Raw genomic sequence first — 22,306 nt, forward strand, 5'->3', positions numbered from 1 at the left:
CTCAGAATATATATATTTTTTTTTTTGGCAAAATGCTGGTGGCACCCCCCCCCCCCTTTTGACTACTGTTAAACAAAATCTTCCAGATCTTCATCACTTTTTCATTCTTAACTTCCAAACTTCAACAGGAATATTGTCAGTTCCTGGAGACCTCTCTGTTGATTAATTTTCTGATTTTTATCTAATCGCCTCCTATCCTAGCTATTACTTGTTGAGCATTTTCTTCTAACCTTTGAATAACCAAGTCTTCCATAATTATTTCTATTTGTGGCTTTTCTTGGTTTCCACAAATTTTCATAACATTCCCCAATATCTCTAATACCTCTACAGGATGTCTGGTTATTTTTCTTGTCACAGACTCTAAAAGAAAGAAAGACGAAAGGGTTGTTGCCAAAGTTTTTGCGCTCTGGAGTGGTTATCACAAAAAGTTGTTTAAACTGTAACCTTTCTAAATGTGTACATATCATCCAAATACTCCCTTGCCTTCTATTTAGCACTCAGCACTTGATTCTGCTCTTGCTCTGTCAAGATTCCCTTTATTCTGCAATACTTTAACCTTTGTCAGAACCTCTAAACAATTCATATTACTTATTTCCTTTTTATTTCTATCCCATTTTAAACTCCATTTGCATTTTATCCTACTCATTAACGATCTCATCTGAAAAAAGCTCCATCTTCCCTAATAACATCTCAATAACTTGTCACCCATTCCTTACAAGCCTCTCTTTTAACAAGTAGAAAAAGTGTCAGGGTCTCATTTTTACTTCATTCCCCTGCATCCTTATCTTAGTTTTTTGAAATGCACGAATCAAAACAGTTATTGCCCCAAAATGACAGCTGCACCAACAAACATTACTAATCTAAAATTAAGGTTACTTCTGCTAAAGCACAGGTTACAGCCTGTGTTCCTACTTACACCGATTGCTTATTTGTTCTTTTGTTATCTCGATTATTCCCCCTCCCCCAATGTAAATGACAGCTTGCATGCTTTCAGTATACATTAACCTTTAGCCCTAAGAAAAAGTATGGTGGCTACCTGTAAGTAAATTAAATTCAGCACTGTTATGCTAAAGTAGACTGCTGAGGAAGCTACTTCTCATTCACTTCCCACAGTTTCAAGCTTTTTCACTGAACTGCTTATCACTGTACCTTTAAATACTGCACTTCTCTCAGCAAACAGTGCTCAGAATTCTCAAGCTTAACTGGATACACCTACACGCAAGTAATCCATCCATCCATCCATCCATCCTCAACCCCTTTTCCCATTCTGCACATGGGGTCAGGATGTCAATTCAACAGTGTCAATCAACTTGAGCCAATGTTTTACACCATTGTGTGGCTACCCCTGACACAGTAGTTCATCCGTACTACTCACTTGCACCTACACCCAAATTTAGTGTGTCCAATCCACTTACTGCATGTCTTTGGAATGTGGGAGGAAATCGGAGCACCTGGAGGAAACTCACGTGACTGCAGGGAGGACATGCAGACTCCACATAGAAGGTACCCCAGCAGAGAATCGAACCAGAGAAACTCTTGCTGTGACGTGCCAACTCTAATCGCTGCACCACCACAGTTGCCCCGCTACTTCTATTTTAACATATCTTTGACAAAATATAAGCTAATAAATGTACTGTTTCTATTTATATATACGTTAATAGCATATACTCTGAACAGGGCTAAGCTCAAGGCCCCCATCAAAATGGTCCAAACTGGGCCCAACAATATCCAAGGCTAGTGTTGCAGATGCCAATAAATGTAAAATGCAACATGATGGTCTTTAATATGGCACAGGCAAAGTCATGAAATACTTTGCATTGCTGACTTTAAAGTTTAGCCTTATTCTTTTCAGCTTTTTGACTTTTCATTTTAACATTTGTTACATGATACACTGCCATGGTACTACACTGATAAATATGCTGAAACTGGAAAAATGTCACATCATAGTTTAAGTGCTGTTTGAAGTGCTACCTTTACCATTTGGGGGTTGCACATTAAAGTATGTGCTGCTTTTTGGTAATGCAGACTCTGAACATTAGTCTGAAATGATAATATGCTAAATGCAGCAGAATAGTGTGCGGAGGAGGGAACGGAACATCCTTGTTGCTTTCAGTGGCTAGTCTGTACTTGACTTCCATACAGACAAATTAGGTGATACAAGCAAAACCCAAATTATTTTTTCGTCACTTCATCCATAATAAAATACTAAAAGAGCTCAAACCAGATGTACATAAATAGACTCAGCATTGTAAAGCACATGTGTGTCCAGGGAGAGGTAGGAAGGGTGCTAAGTATGATCCAGTATGGTGACATTACAACCATGATGAGGTGGGTGATCTGGTAAGGTGACATTGCATCCACGTTAAGGTTTGTTTTATGACCTACCCACTGTCCCATCTAACACCAAATGTGTAATTATATCATGCCTAAAATGCTCTACAGGATTAGGATTACTGGCCTCCCAAGGACTTGTGGCCTTGAGGAGAAATCACATCACCACACACAGAAATAAATGAATAGACACAAATGCAGCTCAGTTTCTCCCCTCTTTCCCAGGCAACGTCGTAGAGATAGAGTCTCCTAATCAAAACTAGATGCCTGAGCTGCAGTCTGGGCTCCTTCCCTTTGCACCATGGAACACTTGCATTAGTTTTCGATCTTAAAAATTCTAAAATACTATGAAAATATCTGATTAAACCTTAATGTTATATCCCTTTCTAGCAGAATAAAAAATGGGAAACCAGAGTCATACTTGTGCATAAGCAGACAGAGTACAGAAAGTACATGATGTTGAGAGATTAAATGAAACAATGGTGTAACAGAAAGTGAATAATTGCGCCTTTAATCACACTTCAGTACTTTGCATGTGTAGTTATTCCACTCTACTGAAGTGGAAAAGGTGTGTGATATTCTATAAGTCATAAAGATAACTATAATGAAATGTAACTTCAATGGTTAGTACTATAGTATTATGTCATGGAAGTAAATCCAATCATACAGTATTAGAGGAACACAATAAATACATTTTTGTATGCACTGTACATTATATACCAAAAGAATTGATGTGGTATATAACCTATCCTTTGTTCGATGTCACAGAGCACATGTAATTGTACAGCCTAAGGTTACAAAGAAAGCTTTCACAGTCGCAATTTAAGATGCAAGGATGGGAGACCCATCTCTGTAGTAAGTATTTGTAGTCATGTGCACTTATTCGAAAAGCATGCCAGACTTAAAAGATTTCTCCAGGAGTCTATATCGGCCCAACAAAGACCTCACATTCTTGTCTAAAGTCTCTAAGGGTTGGTTGCCATAATAGCCATGTTGGAAAGAATCATCTTCATTTTTTCTTGCCACATGAAACCATTACTTTTTTTAACTACTTTTTCACTTCATAAGGAAAACAAATTCACCTACAGACAACAAATGTCCGCCTAAAACAAAAGGTCAACAATGAAGAAAAAAAAAACTAAAAACTTTGAAGATGCATGAATTTATAATTTTCACTCAAAACACAATGTACAGACTTCCCCGACCAGCTGCCTGCACATGCCTTGTTCTTGTCTCACACAGAGCATTTGCTAATTGAGAACAGCTTTGCAGACGCAACAAACCTAACATCTTCTATGCCTTACATAATTTTGCAATTTTTCAAGCCTATCTGTTGTTTAAAAAACTCGTCTACAGTTTAAACCAAGGACATTAATGTACACATCCATGTCTGTAACAGAGATAAATCATCTTAATTCTGCATGTCAATACCCTTACACACCCATATTCCACCAGGACAAGATCACAACATTAAATTAACTTTAACCTGTCTGACCAATCTTTCTTACAGTATAAAGCCTGTACATCTTACAACTAAATGTACTTGCTTCCTTTATCAACTACAGCAGTCACTGACAAGACTCTCCCACCTCACAATTAAAATACCAGACTGATCACTATGCAAAACTGTTCAAAATATAGCACACAATTTACATCATGACATTTTCATACAAATATTAATAAGAGCAAAATGTGTTTACTTCATTTCTACATTTCCTTTGGTACCCTTCTAAACATTAATGACAAAAGTGAGTTACACGCTTTACAGTTCACTCACAAGTTCAAAGTCAACACAATTTCAGGATGTGTTTTTTAGTCACAAATTATTTCTTGAAGGCAAAAGGTCGAGGTACCAGAATACATTTTCTGTGACCAGCTTTTTCTTGATGTCAGTCTGGTTGGAATTTTTTGTGGGGTTTTTTTTCTGTTTTTTTTCGTTGTGGGTTTCTTACAATTTCAGTCTTTCTCAACCACTTTTTCTTGCAAAGCCATGTTTCACGTGTCTATTCCTATTATCCAGTGGGACTGATGCTTTACAGTCACCCGTTAATTCACTGATATCAATGTTGCTCATCATCTTCCTGATCATTTCCATCCTCTAACACCAACATCAAGTCCAACGTACTCCTGATTATTCTAGTCAGCTCCTGCGATTTTCTCTCTCTAGCATTTCTACTGGAACAATGGAAAATGTTTCACTGGCAATGACTCTCTATGGGCTTTGTTGTCAGAAGAATGAAAAGCAGAGTTCTCTTCCACTTGCTGGATCAGTCTTTTTGGATAAACTTTTTTTTAGTTCCTCATTGGCCTGTTCTGTAAATCTTCCCATTGTTTCTTCATAATGCGTCTGTCTTCCCTCTTTCCCCAGTTCTTTCTAAACTCAGTGGATTGATTCTTACAGTTACCATGCAAAATTGTATATGCCCAATTTATAATGTCATAATGACAGCATCTGTTTTTCGCTCCAAAAGAAACTCCAGTAGGGCTGGTCTTTCACTTATTCTGTTCTCTGTCTATACCCCAATATCAATCCTGACATGAAAGGCAATCCCGAACCTGCAACTAAAATACTTGTTTAGCCTTCTCCCACCATATTATTTTTCACATCAAAAGCATCTCTTCCTAGTACCTTGGTTCCTTAGCCAATTTCCTCCAGTTACTTCATATGTTCATTTGTTCACAGACCAATGTTCAGGAATGCCAATGCCTTAAAAACTGGATCATATACACAGTCTCCAATCCATATATCTAAATTCAATTTAAAACCATTCAAGGTGGGTGACTTGCGTATAAATAATTGCTATCATGTTAAATTCATAATAGCTTAAACCCTATAGGGCAGTATCATCTTGTATCTGAAATAATGAATGGTGAATAAACCGACATTTTTACATCTCTCTCTACAGCAAAAAAATAGAAAATGACTCTATTCCTTTAGGAAACCTTTTTTGGACAGTTTGCAGCCTATTCACTCAGGCATCATCAATGATGAAGGCATTATACTCCAAAATAAATCTAACAAGTGTTTTATAAGAATGTGACAAGTGTAAATTCTCTTAACATAACATTTCTTAATATGTCAAGTTGCACATCAGCTTTGCAAAGACCCAACTCTGCCTGTTTAAAAAACTGAAAAGTTAGAAGAAACAATTTTGCAGAATGCCCAAATTTTTGCCCCAAATTTTGGTTTTCCGGTAAATTGCTAGCAAAGCACTGAGAACTGGAGTGAGATAATGACAGGCATTTGAATTTCAGACTTCATTCCCTTTAGAAAACACATTCTAAAGCAAAACCTTTTATTCTACCAACTTTAAGTTTGTAAAAGCACTATTTAAAAATTGTCCCCATTTTTTGGGCCTTTGTTCCCCCATTATTTATGGCTCGTCCAGATTTCTTATTCTAAGAGATTGAGAACTATAGTGTTTTCTCACCCAGCAGCTCTGTATCCTGTACAAGTATTGGCATACATAAGATAGGTTTCCCAAAATACATATTACATTTACTAGTACTGAACTCTATCCTGTAATTTTTAGCCCAGTTACATGCTTCAACAAAGTATTAGTTTAAGGGTGTGCACACATGTGCAATCAAGCTTATTGTACATTTTTTATTTTTTATATTTTTCCCCTAACAGACTTGTTTGTTTTTCAATTGAACTGTACAGATTATAGGTCACATTAAAGGTGGGGAAAGTTCTGAAATGATTTATTGTGGTCTCATTTTTTACATCACAAAAAAACAGCATTTTAACAGGGCTGTGTACACTGTTTATATCCACTGTATAAACATTTTCACTGCCTCTATCTTGCTATCCAAATCCATGATTATAACCTTCAAGTCTCATTTTTCTAATCACCTTCTGCCTAATCTCCTCCCACATCATTACATGACAGTTTTTAACCAGTATACCAAAGTAGTTCATACTGCCAAGTCCTCATAAATATGGATACCGCTGAACTAACTCATCTGCATACACAAAATTTACTGCTATTGCCTTTGTGTTATCTTCATTTGTTTTGTATTCAGAAAATGTCTGAAAGTTTCAAAATAATTCACATTACGATGATATCCTATTCTTGACAAAATACAACGCAATACCCTCTAAGAACAAGGTTGTTTTATCTCAATCACCACACCAGCTGTTATTTCTCTGGATTTACGAGTTCCCTATTCTTTTTCATTTCTAAAAGCTCCAAATATAAGACAAATAACATAGGGGAGACAGGGCATCCCTTCCTGGTCCCCCCTCCTCTAACTCAACTTGCCTGACAATACCCTTCCCACCTTTATTCTGGAGTCTTGACCTTCACATATTCTCCTTATTAACACTTTTTTTTAGTGTGAAAAATCCTGTCAAAGGTTCTCTCTGCAGCTAAGATCCCCAATAATAGCATTTTTAATATTCTGATTCCCTCTGAATCACAATTGCTTTGTTAAAGTTCTGAAATGTCCATTTCCCTTAAAAAAAAAAAAAAAACACTAATCCAGGTATTGTGAATTTTGGTAGCATATTCAATGTCTTGTCGCTAATACAGACAAAATAATCATGAATTAAAACAGAAAGTAGTCTATATAAATACCAGGTCTGTGGAGGTCCTTCCCTCTTTCAACAATCAAACTACCACTGCTTTCTTCCAGAATGATGGCATTTCTCACCATTTCAACATATTTAAACAAAGCAATTATTAATCAATTTCTTCCCTCTCAACTTCTCTAAGCAGCTATAGGGATGCAATCTGTTCCCAGGAATTTCCCTGTGGAGTAACTATACATCACAGTTTTTATTTCTTCTCTGCCTATCCTGGCTAATAAACAACTAAGTGTTGACTTGTCTATAACTTCTACACATACTTCCTGCTGCACCTTATTCTGACTTCCCCATTCCTCATCCTTATATAAATGTTAATCAAATTTCCAAATTACTTTCATCATCTCCTTTGGATATCAAGTTGTTCTATCATACGGCTCTTCCTACTTTCTGTTGCCTTAGTTGCTGCCCTAAATTTGTGAATTCAGACTATTGCAAAAAAAAATGTATAACAGTAATATTTCTAAACTCATGAAAACTATTTAAATGTTCACACTGTAGCTATTCCTCCTTCTGTTCCAAAAAATTCCGTTCTGTAACAGCTTGTACAGATTTTACCTATTCAGTGTGGTTATTTACACTAGAGCATATAGTTTTGCTGGGGTACTTCTAAAGTGAATATTAATTCCCAATGCAGCACAGAAAAACACTTGCACTCATACAGTGAAATAATATAGCTTTAAGAAAAAAAAAAGTCCTGACCAGCTTCCAACTAATAGGGTAACCTTATAACTGTTTATTCAGTACTTTCACATACTGAAGTCCTGAAGTCACTAGGGCGGTATTTGCATTTAGAAACCGAAACCAAATATTTCCCTTCTTTCTGAGGTCCATCCATTGCCCTTTTGAATTTATATTCACTCTACAGACGCTACTGAAAGTGTGCTCTAAGTAACCTTATCTATTCAATTTCTGACTGATATCTGTCTTACCTCAAGTATACCTGGTGACAGGTGCCTTCTAAGCTTACCAAGTATTGCAGTTTCTCACGAATCTTCTTTCATTTCCTATTTAGCTTAGAAATCCAGACCTCTTTGTTTAAAATACACAAGAACTCTATCTGCCTTTATATTTACATAAACAGTTAGTGTATATGTTGGTTTTTGCTGCATGAACTATTCGATTCACAGCAACAGATTCATACCCCACCCCCAGCAGCTACAGCACTATACACAGTTTCATTTTGCAAAGTACTTTTTGTATCTTTTCCTATCCTGCATGCAATATAACTAAACTCTTGCCTTGCTATGAATTTAACTAAATGAAATACTTTTACAAAGATGACATGCAACTTAAAAAAAAAATTAAAAATGAAAACCGTTCTACTCAGTCGCTCTTCTCTTCCTTTTTTCTGTGCAGCTCCAATACAAGTGAGACAGGCACTTCAGTTCTCATTAGTTTAATGGTTGACATAACTTAATCTCCAAACATTACTTATCAAAAATCCAAATACTTAATGGAATACTTTGCAGCTCTCCTAATTTTCTGCAACTAAAAAGTTTGCCTTATCTTCCACATTCCGCCTAATCTTTCACCAACACTCAGTGCCAGCACCTGTTTCAAATCCAAGTTTCTCCTAATTCAGGTCAATTCCTGGAATTTTCTCTCCATTGTTCATTCATTTTTTTTTTTATTTAAAAACACCGAGAATGACTACACTGGTACAGTGTCACTCTAGCCTATTTACTTGTAAATGGTGGAGAAGCTGACTCCCTTTCAGCTTGCTGGTTTGTTTTCTGTTGACTAAACTTTACCACCTCCATCACCTTCTCTGCTTCTATGTACATCTTTGACCAGCCAGGAAAAAAAAACACTTTGAAACTGCTAGATATACTTTGAATTTCAGTCCGACCTCACAACATCCGGTTTGCTAGGATGAATTTACTTCTTTTTTGCCTGGTGTATAGGAATAGTTATTTACACAAAAACTCTTCTGTTAAATTTCAACCTCTTTTCCCTCTGCCACATTTTTCTCAAACGCATCTCCTTCTGCTACTATGTTTGCATCTTCAACAGACTATGTCTCTGCAATTCCCTAGTGGCAAGATTGCCGGCATATATACAACATATTACCTCAAATAAATAGTTCTTGCTGTGGAACACCAACCAGTCCATTTACTTGTGTCCTTTTAAAACCGATCAGAGAAACTGGAGGAAGCAAGCTTTGACAACAGAGAATCACACATTGTGCTCCATCATTAAGTTCTACTATTTTCTGAAACAGTTCTCCCCAAGAATTCTCATTTTGTCATTCTTTCCTTTACCCTATGCTCCAAGTTCTGTATTTCAATCAGTTCATCAGCAAGTTTACGAATTTCATTTTTTCTATCTTTTTAACATTTGACTTTACATAGTCTTCTAAAGTTCGCTTATTTTGAAAACTTCTAAATGCATTTGGTTTATTTTTTCTTCAACTCTTCTGGAAGCAATCTCCTGCTCCAGGTATACAGACTGGCCTGCTTCCTGTTCATCGGCAACAAAGTTACTCAATCAAATTTTTCACCCATTTTCTTTCTTTTTTAACCTAGTTTCTTAGATTTGCCAGTTTTATTCTTTAAATCAATAGCTTTTACTGGCCTTTTTAGGCTGAATTACTCCAATTAGCTGATCAGTCAGTCAGCTCTGTCCAACTTAAGATCTGGCCTCTATCTTTTCAATACTAAGGATTTACATACTAACATTCAAATCAAAATTTGGAAGCTCACAACTAGGAGGTGCAACTTTTGCAATTCCATCCCAAATGAAAAATCCAAATCAAGGGAAAATGCAAGCCAATGTATGTACACATTTCCTTAACAAAAATCATACAAGATGGTCATCTGAGAGTTTCATAACCAGTATGGAAGTGTCCACACATAGTAACACAAACAGCTGCACCTAGCATCATCCAAACAATGTCTTCAGCTACACCAGCTCATATAAAATTATGTGCAGTCCTTTGAATGGGCTGGGTACATACCTACACATAATGGCAATCTATATTTGAACAACCTGCAACTTGGAAAGAGACCCAAGATGGACAGAAAATAAGCACTGATATAACTACTTACTTTTATTTGGTGGGGCAGGGCAGACCAACATGATACAGTACTGCCGTCTTTTAAGATAAGTACAGACCAATCAAGCAACAAAGCAGTCCAGGCCAGCAGAATGGAGACATGTGTGGCAAGGTGCATAGCTAACATGCCATTCGGGCCACTGCATATTCCTGAACCAAAGATGTGGATTTCAGGGGGAGGGGTTAAACTGGCAAGACATCCACAAAGTCCAGCCTCTGGCAACGCGAGAGTCCCAGACCTGACTCCCTCTTCTTGTCTTTCCTATTCAGAGACAAGTATCACTTGATGTACCAGAGAGGGTGAAAAAAGGGCACCTGCAAAAAAATAAATAAAAAAAGCCATAAAGTAGACCTAGCACAAAAGTCATTTTGCATGCAAGACAGACGTGTACACTTTTACTTACCCTTGTGAACAAGATTTAAGTAATTCCAAGTACATGTCTTATGTGGCGTTTTCTGTGTGTACATACAATGAAGACATACCAAGTATGTAATAATAATAATAATAAAAAAAAAAAAATTATTAACAGCTGGAGGGCAGACTTTCTGAACTTGGCAGATTCAAAAGTGAGATCAATATATCGTTGGACTACTGCATTATTTTACCTGACCTAATTTACAAAATTGTGACATCCAGTTATGTCAGAACTTTTCCTTCATCAATGGAAGTATTTGTCTGGCCAGACTAATTAAGACACGGTTTCACAGTTTAGCTCAGATGTAACATTTCATTGCCTTTATAACAGAGGCAACTGAAGATGGAGGAATCAGGAACACAACACTATACTAGGACAAGTTACTGTATGTCACTTAGTCAAAAAGTGTCTTGAAAATAGGCAACAAAGAAACTAATGCTGTGCCACAAAACAGCCTACTACTGCTGCTCCTTTTCAGATAATGCAGTGTGAAGGCAGGGTTTAATATCTGCAAGACAAGAATACAGATTTGCAATCAGGTGAGCATCACTGGTAGGTAACCATTATTAGAAACAATGGCCGCAGGCAATGGTTTAGAATCGCAATGCATACTACTGCCCAACAGAAAAGGTCAGCACAGCACTAGCTAAGGAAGGCAGACATTATGACAGCCAGACCTACTCCTTTAACTGTCAACTTCCCTGTATGTACCACTTGCAAATGTAACAGACAACACTTACTTTATTTAACCATTTGAGCCCTGGAATTTTATTTGAATCGATTTGTTCTTCCAACCATGGTCGCATCCGCATTCTTTCAACTGGCATCTTCTGCTAAACCAAAAAAAAAGTGCTGCTTCACAAGCTGTTTTTAAAACACAACATAAACTTCTACAAAAGCAAGAAACAGTACTTTACCAAGAGTTCAGCATTCATAAATTTCCAGGTTTTCCAAGTTATCACTTTCAAGGGAGTACTTCGCTTCTTTGATATTTAAACTAGAAGGTTCCCATACTAGTAATGAAAGAGGAGCCAGTAGAATGCTTTAATTACTTTATATGTTAACCACGGAAAAAAAAAAAGATTAGATATAAGAGACTACTCTCATGGGTAAAACCGGGAGTTTTAGGTTAAGTGGCATTTTCATATTTTCAATATTTGCAAGTACATGTTGTAAATGTGGTGGTGCTGCAGTAGCGTTGTCGCCTCACAGTACGACGTTGTCCTGTTCGATTCTCAGCTAGAGCGTCTTCTGTGTGGAGACATACGTGAATGGGCGTACCTTCGTTGAAGGTTGTGCGTCAGAGCTGGCAACTCGGTACGTAAAAATCTACTGCCAATCATTAGCGGACCGGAGTTCCGCTGTGGCAACCCCTAACCGGGGAAAGCCGAAAGACACAACAACAACAACATGTTGTAAATGTCACCTCCAAGCAAGCTGCAGCACACTAGTTGGCTTGCTCCCTCTCTCGCAACTTGTCAAACAACCAGAACGCTGAAACAGCTTTTCAGTTGCATCTCTTAAACTGATTACTTCTAACAGCAGCCAGGTCTTAAAACTTTTCTTCAACCAGAATTATCTGACTTTTCTGACTGGGGTTGTTTATCTACGGTTTTATGATTGAGAACAGCCCCCACACAGTGGGTTGGCTTTATCTACAAAGATTTGTACTGCTGCAAGACTGTACATTTTTTTTCTCTCTCTCTGTACTACTTAACTTCTAACACCAGCCATTTTCTTTAAGCTCTCTTCAAACAGAATTACCTGATTTTTCAGAATATCATTCTCATATGGGGCTGACCTCTCCGTGATCTATAAAGTTCCAGATGGTTATCAAACACTAAAAGTTTACTTTCTCTTATTCTCACAGTTTAATAACAAATATGGTGGAGCTTAAAAAGTACTGACCTTCAGTTTTACTTGTATTTTTCATAAAATGAAAATAGATATCAAGAAAGCCATGTTACTATATTTACATTATGTCCATCTAAGAACCTTTAGGATATTGCCACTTTTAAGGGGAGATACTACAGGTCTCTTCAAAAAGGTACAAAAAGATTTGCCACAATAACCAACCATATAAGCAAAGAGCACAGCAGTTCTTAAATTCTGCCTTATAACTGCATTTTGAACATCATCATTTATGGGTTCAAAGAATTAGATGACCTTTGACAGAGTTTTTATAGCAACAACTGGGATCTTCTGAAGGACAGTTCCTTCTAGGCACAATATTTAAATATCACAAAAAGGCTGGTAATCAGCAAGTGTACTGAGAAATCATTAAACCAGATCAGGAGGGTACCTCAGTTCTGCTCCACAAACATGGGTGACCAGCACATGAAAAGCACAACTGCATAAGAGCTTACCATAACAGCAAGGCCTGATGTTCAGCTGGACAACCAAAACTCTGCACCCCTTCCCCTTCTAAAATAGGTAGACGTCAGCTCCCTAAAGATGTCAGGACACTCCCTGCATAAGTCAATTTCTGCTAATTGGTAGACTTTAAAAATTCTCTGTACAGTCCTCTGTCAGGAATACTGGGTGAGCAAATGAGTGTAACTATGGAAAATATTTTTTGAGCTGGAATACAGGATCTGAACAGCCTAGGATCGAACTGTAAGGCCTTAAGTTTAATTCTGGTGGCTGCCAAAAAATCAATTACTAGAAAATAAAAATCAAAATCTAAACCAAGTACAGTTGAAGTAGTGAACATTGTTAGCACAAATAAGATAAAAAAGAAATGGGATCTTTAAAAAGGGATAGGAGTAACTTACATAGAAAAATGGAAATTATGGTAACAATACATGCAGAAAAATGTTTTGGAGGAGAAATGAGGTTTAAAAGAAGGCAATAATTGAATAATTTATGTAATGCTGCATACATTATATATCACATAAGTTGCTATATATCCTACAATATTTGTAAATGTAAACTTATTAATGTGGTTTGATTATTTTCATATAAATGTTTTTGCCTATGTCACAAGTGATAATTCAATAAACGTGTTTAAAAAAGAAAAAAAATACATTTCTGCTGTGCTATTTTTATACTTTTCATGTCCAGGATGACAGGATGTCCCCACAGGTAAAATCTTAAACTTCTATGATCAGAGAACTAGTGTTCCCTACATTTACCAAACTTGAGCAGAGCAGATGTCCTGAGAGGGGAGAAGGGGGAAGGGTAAGTGCATAGGAACAGGTTACTCCACCAAAGCAAAGGATGCCCAGTAAAGAAGAGGGCATGGTGGGAAGATCAGTCATCTTCTTGACTATTACCATGGTAAGCTCTTACACAACTGTTCTTTGTGCAGAACCCTCTCGCAATAGTCCCAACAAGTAGGGAAATTCAGGCTCTAGAGGTTGACAAATTGGAAGGACTAAGCAGCAACAAGCCCTGCAAACCCAGCCCTAGCCCTGGAATTAGATGCTGGTGCTAAGCAAAGAATATGGACTGATGTCCTCAAGAAAAACTGTGCATTCAATCCCCTACACAGACACACACACACACACACAGACACAGACACAAAAAGCCATAGTAGCCACACTACATTAGCACTGTGGCCTCCTATCCTATTTTTTTACCATAATGACAGCAACAAAACAAAATGAAATGAGCCAACCACTTGGAGACTGCTTGAAAACCGGTTTCTCTAGTTGCTGGAAACAAAGGACAAGTTACCTAATGTTCCTGGTTTTATGTAGGTAAGCAATACAATTGCCAGAATGAAGAATTCTCTCTCCCTTATTCTAGGGAATAGAGAGTAAAACAGGGAGTTGGATATTCAGGCTGAGGAAGAATTCTTTCACTATGCTTGGCATAAATGGAGAGTTCATTCTAAGACTGACTATCCTTAATGGAAGGCTAAACGAAGGCCTCTGCACATTTATTATATTTTACATTTGTTTACAGAGGTGGTACACTGATCTCAACTGACCATTTGCACAAAGTAAAACAATTCACAAAGAAAAAAAAAACATTATATACAGGTAATAAGCTCTACACATCAATACAGAACAGAAACAATATAACAAAAACTGTACAGTAGCATCTAACAGATGCAGCAACAGCTACGAGAGAAATACATATAGTCAGATGATTTAGTTCAAGTTTATATTATGGCGGAAATGTTGTGGGAGTCAGGACAGTGGATGGTGGGGGAATTGGGAAGTTAATAGTTTAGACAGAGAGAAGGGGGGGGCTTCTCAACCTCATGGCTATCTGATGTAGCCTACTGTGTGACAAGTACAGTTGGATTTGCTGTGGAGGAATTTTTTTTCAGTTCTGTTTCGAAGGTTGGGAAGGGGGACTGTAGCTCCCTTAAGATGATGGGGAGGGGCCTCCATACTTCAGGATGGAGTAAGAGCAGTTGGTGCAGTCTAGCCTGGCTTGTGGGGTTGTTTGGGAGAAGTACTTGAGGGTGTAGTCTGTGTATACTAAAGTTTGGCAGCTATCAGTGTGAATGAGTTACAGAGACGAAGACTGAAGATGAGTAGCAGGTCTACTCTACGCTGCAATGGGAGCCATTTAGCTTTTTTGAGGGTGAGATAGTGGTGGCTCAGTGATCACTAATGCCTTGCCAGTACCTTCACTCTAGCCACTTGATTACCTGTAGTTCTGAAAGCATTCAAGCTGAAGTGATGGCCAGAATAATGCTGTTTTCCACTTTAGAAATTTAAATGGGGACTGGCACAACAGGTTCAAAAGGGGGGACTGCATCAGCTTTTTCAGCACAGTTCAAGTCCCATGGATAAGCAATAGCCATTCTTGTGGATTCAGATACAATTGTACAGGCATGCAGCCTGCAAAGGCGTTGAGTAGCACCTTTAGAGAAGTACAAGCCAAGCCTGAAGTGAACAACTCTAAGTACTGCAAACATCACTGATACCAGTGCTGTGCTAAGGTCCTGATCCTTCCTGGGGCACAACAGGGAACCCCTTCATTTCCTTACTTGCACTTTGTTGACCAGGTTAGTCCAACTATGCTAACAGCCTCTTTTCAGGGAAGACTGAGGTGGTATTCTACTAAGCAGAGAAAGTTTTCAGCCAAGACACTGAGGAACTTCCCCTACTCTTCTTGTTGTTAAGTGCTAGGAGATATTTTACATCCACGTGAGCTGCCAACAACTCAATCACTTTTCGGATGAGATATTAAACCAAGACCCTATCTGCCCAAGAAACATTTGTTTGTGGTAGCCTTCCCAGCCTCCTTAAGTTCGGTCAGCATTTGCCAGCTCTGTTGTTGTACAGGGATACATACAGCCTTATGACCCAAGCAATCAGAGTAGGACTAGCAGCTAAAGCATCAGCTGGAGGCAGTCTGGAGGGAAGGGAGGATTAATGCAGTTTCACAGGCTTGACTTTTTTTTTCAGGGAGAATGTGCAGGAAGCGTGCCCATGTGCTTTCTCCCATTACAGAATCACAAGTGGAGAATGGACAACAAATGGGACAAGAGTCACTCGTTCCAGGGATCTCAACCTACCCTGTGATATTAACAGAACATGCTGAACACAGAGCTGTATCTCTCAGAGATTGCCACTCCTCTGGAATAAACTCCCAATTCACATGAAGCACAGCTCCTGAATAACCCTATTCAAGCACAACCCAGGCAACTGCATGGAAGACCGTAAATTCAACCAGGGAGTGGCACCTATGTCCCTAATGGACTGGGGTAGTCAGTGCTGACTATAGACTCACTCTGCAAATAACGATCTAACAAAGGCCATTAGGGAACATGGCTATAACATGGCTAGGTTTGGAAAGGTCCTAGGGCCATTAGCCTAATAATCTCCTACGAACCTATGTCAATACTGGATTTAAGGGAGCAGAGCAGACTTAAATCAAAGTCATCATCTCCCTTACATTTATGTACTTCCATATTTGAGTCTCAAAGGGCCACATCATCCACAGAAGCAGGTGAAACAACCTTACTGGCATTCACAGTATGCCAAACCTTACAGTAATTACAGGCAAGTGCAGATGGGTTAGAGCCTTTAAAGTAACAAACCCTCCTTGGCCATTGCCTCATGGGGGATTGAATGTTTTTTTATGAGGCAGTGGAAAGAGGGCAGCTTGATGGTCAGTGAGGCAGGGAAGGGAAAAAGAAAAGCAAATATGTCAGCAAGATCCCACAAAACTGGTGCTTGAACAGCAAGACAGAGAGAGAGAGACAGAGTTAAATCACTAGGTATTTTATTACCACAACTAGGAACTGAAATAAAAAGAACACGAGCTAAAAACATATTTCTTCTTTACTCGTATATACAATTATATAAGGGAAGTCTGTTTACTTTAAAGTATGGAACTTTAAAATCAATGGAGGCAATCAGGAGTGTAAACGAAGTGTCTAAATGATTGTTATTGGCTAGTTTTTATTAGAGTTTCTTAAAAATAGTGTTTTCTCCCGTTCGATTCTCGGCTGGGCTTGGGAGTGCCTTCTGTGTGGAGTCTGCATGTCCTCCCCACGGTTGGGTAGCGTTCGAAAGACATGCCGCGGTGGTACGGTGGTAGCGTTGTTACCTCATAGCAAGAGGTTCTCCCGTTCGATTCTCGGCTGGGCTTGGGAGTGCCTTCTGTGCGAGTGCCTTCTGCGTGGAGTCTGCATGTCCTCCCCATGGTTGGGTAGCGTTCGAAAGACATGTGTGCGTAAATGGGTATGCCTTCGTTGAAGGTTGAGCATCGAGCTAGCACCTCAGCATTTCGTAAAAATCTACCGTCAATCATTAGCAGACCGGAGTTCCGCTGTGACGATCCCTTACCTGGAAAAGCCGAAAGACAAACAACAACAACTATCTCCCAGACAGTCATGACCAGTCTACACAAAAAATCAGATCTTGTCCTCCCATGATTGTTGATGTAAGACACTGCAATAGTACTGTCTACTGTACCTAGGAAACCCCCTTTATTCCTCATGGGCTTGAAGGCTGAGTGCGCCTGAAATCAGGGTCATCGTCAACTCCCTTACATTTATGTACATTTGAGCTGCAAACAACTCCCCCCAAACACACAACCTTCAGGTGTCCTGAATGTGCCCCCAGGCTAGTTCTGAAGCATCCATGGTTAGCTTCTGTGGAGTTCCTGTTTGAAGGGCATCCCTTGGTTCAAGCCTGATCTAGCTGATCACTATTCTAGCTCTTTAGAGATGCAAGGCTGCATGGGAATCATCTCCCTCTAATTATTGTGAATACTGACTCCAGATACTCGAGAGATACCACTGGAGTTCTCATGTGCATTCTGGCTGGAGGAGCCATAAGAAAGTACAGTTTTGTACCTACCATAAATGTAGATGTCCGAACAGGATAGCATCTGCAGTCCTAACAAATGGGTTGTCCTGTCGTCAGGCAGCCCTTCGGTCGGCCGGATTCCAAAGTCTGGGTCTGGCCTCGGCTGGTGTCGCACTTCACCCGACGTCATCACTGTAGGTCTTCGGGTATAAAGGCATCAGCCGACGCCATTTTCCTCAGTGTTTCTTGCCCCAGATGCCAGTTGCCCTCTTGGATAGCTAAATTTTTGGATAAATGCCAATGTTTCCAAAAGTAGAAGGCAAACACAAAAATAAGCATGTATGTACATATATACAAACAAATACACCATAAGAATTCCCCAGCTAGCTATTAGGAGGGTAAATACCCTAGAGTACCACAGAGGGAAGGAGGGTGGGTAATCCTGACTGCAGATGCTATCCTGTTCGGACATCTACATTTATGGTAGGTACAAAACTGTACTATGTCCTTCAAGGATGCATCTGCAGTCTAACTAAATGGGTAGAATACCATAGCCAAACTAGGGAGGAGGAAGAAGAAATTATGGTGTAGTTAGGATCCCTTGCAAAACAGCAGTGGCAAACCCTGCTCAGGATCTAGAGTATAGAGGTAAGTTATAATGCTTGGCAAATGTATGCACGGAGGTCCAAGTAGCAGCCTCTATAATGTCCTTGGTAGCCACTCCTCGTAAGAAAGCTGTGGTAGTGGCTGTAGCCCTTGTAGAATGAGGCCTTATGTTCTGTGGAACTTGCTTTCCATGGTAGGAGTAACAGAATCGTATGCAATTTCCTATCCACTTGGAGATTGTCTGTTTGGAAATTGCTTTTCCTTCCCTTCCCGTTGCATATGCTACTAGTAGCTGGTCAGTTTTTCTATTGCCCTTGGTTCTGTCCAGGTAGTAGTGCAATTGTCTATGTACATCCAAGGTATGCAGCTGTCTTTCCCCTCTGTTCTGTGGATTGGGAAAGAAGGTAGGTAGGTGGATTGCCTGGTTTAGAGACACTCTGGATACCACCTTAGGCATAAATGTAGGATTAGTTCTCATGGACACTATCTTGATGGAAGATTAGGAAGGGTTGTACTGCCATTAAAGCCTGTAGTTCCGAAACCCTTCTTGCTGAAGTAATTGCCAGCAGGAAAGCAGTTTTCCAGGATAGGTGTTGTAGATCTGCTGTTGCTGCTGGTTCAATGGAGGGAGTGTCAATTTTTCTAGCACAAAGTTCAAGTCCCATGCTGGTAATGGTGGTTTCCTAGGAGGTTTTACATTCTTAATTCCTCTCAGAAACTGCCTGAGTAGAGGTGTGAGAAGACAGGGGATCAAGCTGTATTCTGCAGAAATAGCTGATGCATGTATCTTGATGGAGGAGTAGGACAGGCCTGTATGAAGAAGCTCTGCCAAATACTCCAGGATGTTGGCAATATCTACCTTTGACACATCTTTCCCTCTTTCAGTACTCCAAATGACAAACCTTTTCCATTTTCCTGCATAGTTCCTTCTTGTTGAAGGTCTGCGGGCCTCAAGGATAATGTCTTTAACCCTTTGGGATAAATCTGGGTTAGTTGCTGTTATGTAATGTTCCAGGCAGTCAGTTGCAGAGTTTTCAGGTTTGGATGCAGGATGTTGTAGTCGCTCTGAGTTAACATCAAAGGAATCAGGGGTAGTGTCCACGTTTCCCCCCCGAGACATGCTCCTCAGTAATGGATACCAATGTTGTCTTGGCCAATTTGGAGCTATCAGAATTATCCTTGGACGTTCCTTTTTTGATTTTCAGTAGTACCTTGTGCATCAAAGGAAGAGGTGGAAATGCATATGCTGTCAGGCCTTTCCAACTGAAGGATAGAGAGTCCACCTTCCAAGCAAGTGGGTGGTATGTCCTTGTGCAGAATTTCTTGAGCTGGTGATTGAGTGGGGATGCGAATAGGTCTATTTGTGGCATTCCCCATTTCTTTTGTGATGGCCTTGAAGATGTCCGGGTGTAGCATCCATTCGTGAGCATCCGAGGTAGTTCTGCTTAACATGTCTGCTAGGATGTTTTCTTTTCCCGGTACAAATATTGCCTGTAACTGAATGTTGTTACTCACCACCTCTTGGGTGCCGGAGATTGCCATTGTCTGCCTCTATAGACCTTTGTGGGACATTCCTCCTCTCGCCCTTCCAGCGCTGCCTGTATCTGCCTCTTTGGGGGCTTGTCGAGGTGGCTGGAAAGGACCAGTTTTTTGAGGGCCAATTCCTGCTAAACCGTGGTGGCTGGACCTGTAAAGAAAAGCTTTTGACAGTTTGCATAGATTTTGCTTTTTCTTCCATTTTCACGTAATATATCCTCAGCATTAGTACCAAAGAAGAACATCCTTATGTAAAGGTGCATCAAGAATTTTGCTTTCACATGGTCTGGCAGATTTTGTTCCTGGGTTCATGCATGTCTTCGAATGACTGATCCGTAGCGGCCAGCTCGCTGGAGGCCTCTAGGGGCCATCATAACCATTAGGTCAGGTGTGTGTACCCACTTGCTCTGCACTATGCATCATATCCTGTAACTCTTTATATTCAAGTTGTTCAGTTGCTATGGCATTTGGTCTTTAATTGTGATAACAGGGAATTGTTGATATTTAATCATATGAAACTGGCAGTTTAAGGCCCTCATGGCTAGTGGGTGGCAGAGGTATGTAAACCTTCTTACCCCCACCTTTCTAGAGATCCATAGATTCCCTTTCAGCAGGAAGTGGATTCTTGGCAGTGGAGGCCTTGAATTCCTTTAGGGCCTTGAGAAATAGTTTCAGGGTCTGCATTATGGCCTTTGTAGAGAACTGATGAGAGTTAGGTACTCTGTAATATCTATCAGGCTTAACTGATGCAGGAGGCAGAGAAACAGGATTCAAAGCAAGCCTCGAGTAAACATCATCCAGTACCTCCAAAACAGTCATAGGGAGGTAATAGTCAAAGGTCTATGAGGTAATCTCAGAAAAATTCCCTAAGCCTTTTCTTGGAGTCTGAAAATCTTGGCCTGCCCAGTGGAAGTGTTCCCTCAAGGTGTGCAAGGTTTCCCAAAGAAAAACCTCGGGGGATACAGAAGGAATAGACTGCTCTGCATCCCAATCCTCAAAAGGGGAATAAGAGTGCTCCTCAGCATCAGAATGTTCTGATAAAATGGATCCCCTGGTCAGAAGAGGAGATTCCCTCCCTCCACTATCTGGGTCTCTTGTCCGAGGGGCCTGGGAGCCTCTGATGAAGAGTGATAGGCGTTATCCTCAAGCCATTTTAAGCATGTGTTTCTAGGCATGGGCCCAGGTGATGGAGCCTTCTAGTAGTGCCTTGGCCTAGTATGATGCCTCAGGCTGTTTTTGGATTTAGTGCAAGGCCTTAATAGAAGAAGAGGGATGAAGGCCTAAATACACCCCATGGGTGGATGTAGATCTGTCCACATTAGTAGGCTCGACATAAGCAGGGGCTTCGCTGTAGTCTGGGAAAGGGCCGAAGAGCCAGCGGGTCTCGGTAATAGAAGACAACTGGCCGAGGGAGTGCTCGTCGGTAGTCAGGGACTGCAAGGTTAAGCGCTCACTGAGAACCGGGGACCACGATGCGGAGCCTGTTTTCAAGGTAAAGTCGCTGGAGACTGGCGTCCCCGCCTTGTGTCCTTTATAAGCAATTTTGGGCAAAGCCGGTAGCCTGGCACCATCCTCGCCGACCATTTTTATAACTCCAAACGCTTACTAAAGAGTGTTGGGCGAAATCACCGACGGCTTGATAGTGCTGCTTATTGAAGGTAAGCGCCATGAAAGCGACAGCCCGAGACGCCGCGGGTCTGGAGCCCAAACAAAGGACATGCAAAGGGAATGGAAATCCTTATGCGTGGTATTTCAAGCTTCCCACAAGAAATACAATTATTAACTTTTTTCTGACATCGGGTTCTGAGGTAAGAAAAGATTCCTCAACGGGTACTTAGGGGCTTTAATGGAAGACTTCGGTTCCAAATATTTTTCGTAATTCAGGAGCTGGCCGACCGGGCACTCTTGGCGAACTGCTTTTGCCGCACCCATGGCCCGGCAAAAAGACTGAAAGATATGAAAATTCGGCTGTGTCTTATATGGCCTTCTAGCCTTCCTGACGCTGTAGAAGAGTACGCGACAACAACCGGCCTTGGACCAGACTTTGGAATTCCTGAATTGCCGACCTGAGGTGGACCGCCTGACGGCTGAAAACCCATATGTGATTACTGCAGCTGTAATGCACGATGAACATCAACCTTACTGGCATTCACAGTATGCCAAACCTTACAGTAATTACAGGCAAGTGCAGATGGGTTAGAGCCTTTAAAGTAACAAACCCTCCTTGGCCATTGCCTCATGGGGGATTGAATGTTTTTTTATGAGGCAGTGGAAAGAGGGCAGCTTGATGGTCAGTGAGGCAAGGAGGGGAAAAAGATAGAAAAGCAAATATGTCAGCAAGATTCCACAAAACTGGTGCTTGAACAGCAAGACAGAGAGAGACAGAGTTAAATCACTAGGTATTTTATTACCACAACTAGGAATTGAACACAAGAACACTGTGCTAAAACAGCTGTGGCTTCTTCTTTCACTCGTATATACAATTATAGCAAGGCCTGTTTAAGTGGAAGTATGTTTACTTTTATGCATGGAAACCAAAATCAATGGAGGC

At 40.1% G+C, this 22,306-nt stretch overlaps 1 protein-coding gene across 1 annotated transcript in view; it reads right to left on the reverse strand.

The window, feature by feature from the left end:
* Positions 1 to 11,392, reverse strand: part of IRF2 (interferon regulatory factor 2) — a gene marked incomplete in the record, with an annotated part of 131,039 nt that extends 119,647 nt beyond the window's left edge. The window contains 2 exon segments of the mRNA XM_044089853.1: positions 11,134 to 11,226; positions 11,311 to 11,392. Coding sequence (XP_043945788.1) covers positions 11,134 to 11,226; positions 11,311 to 11,328 — 111 coding nt within the window.
* Positions 11,393 to 22,306: the final 10,914 nt, after the last annotated feature.

Source organism: Protopterus annectens, chromosome 12.part0 (assembly GCF_019279795.1).
Source record: "Protopterus annectens isolate FY-2018-M chromosome 12.part0, PAN1.0, whole genome shotgun sequence".
Lineage (NCBI taxonomy): Eukaryota > Metazoa > Chordata > Ceratodontiformes > Protopteridae > Protopterus > Protopterus annectens.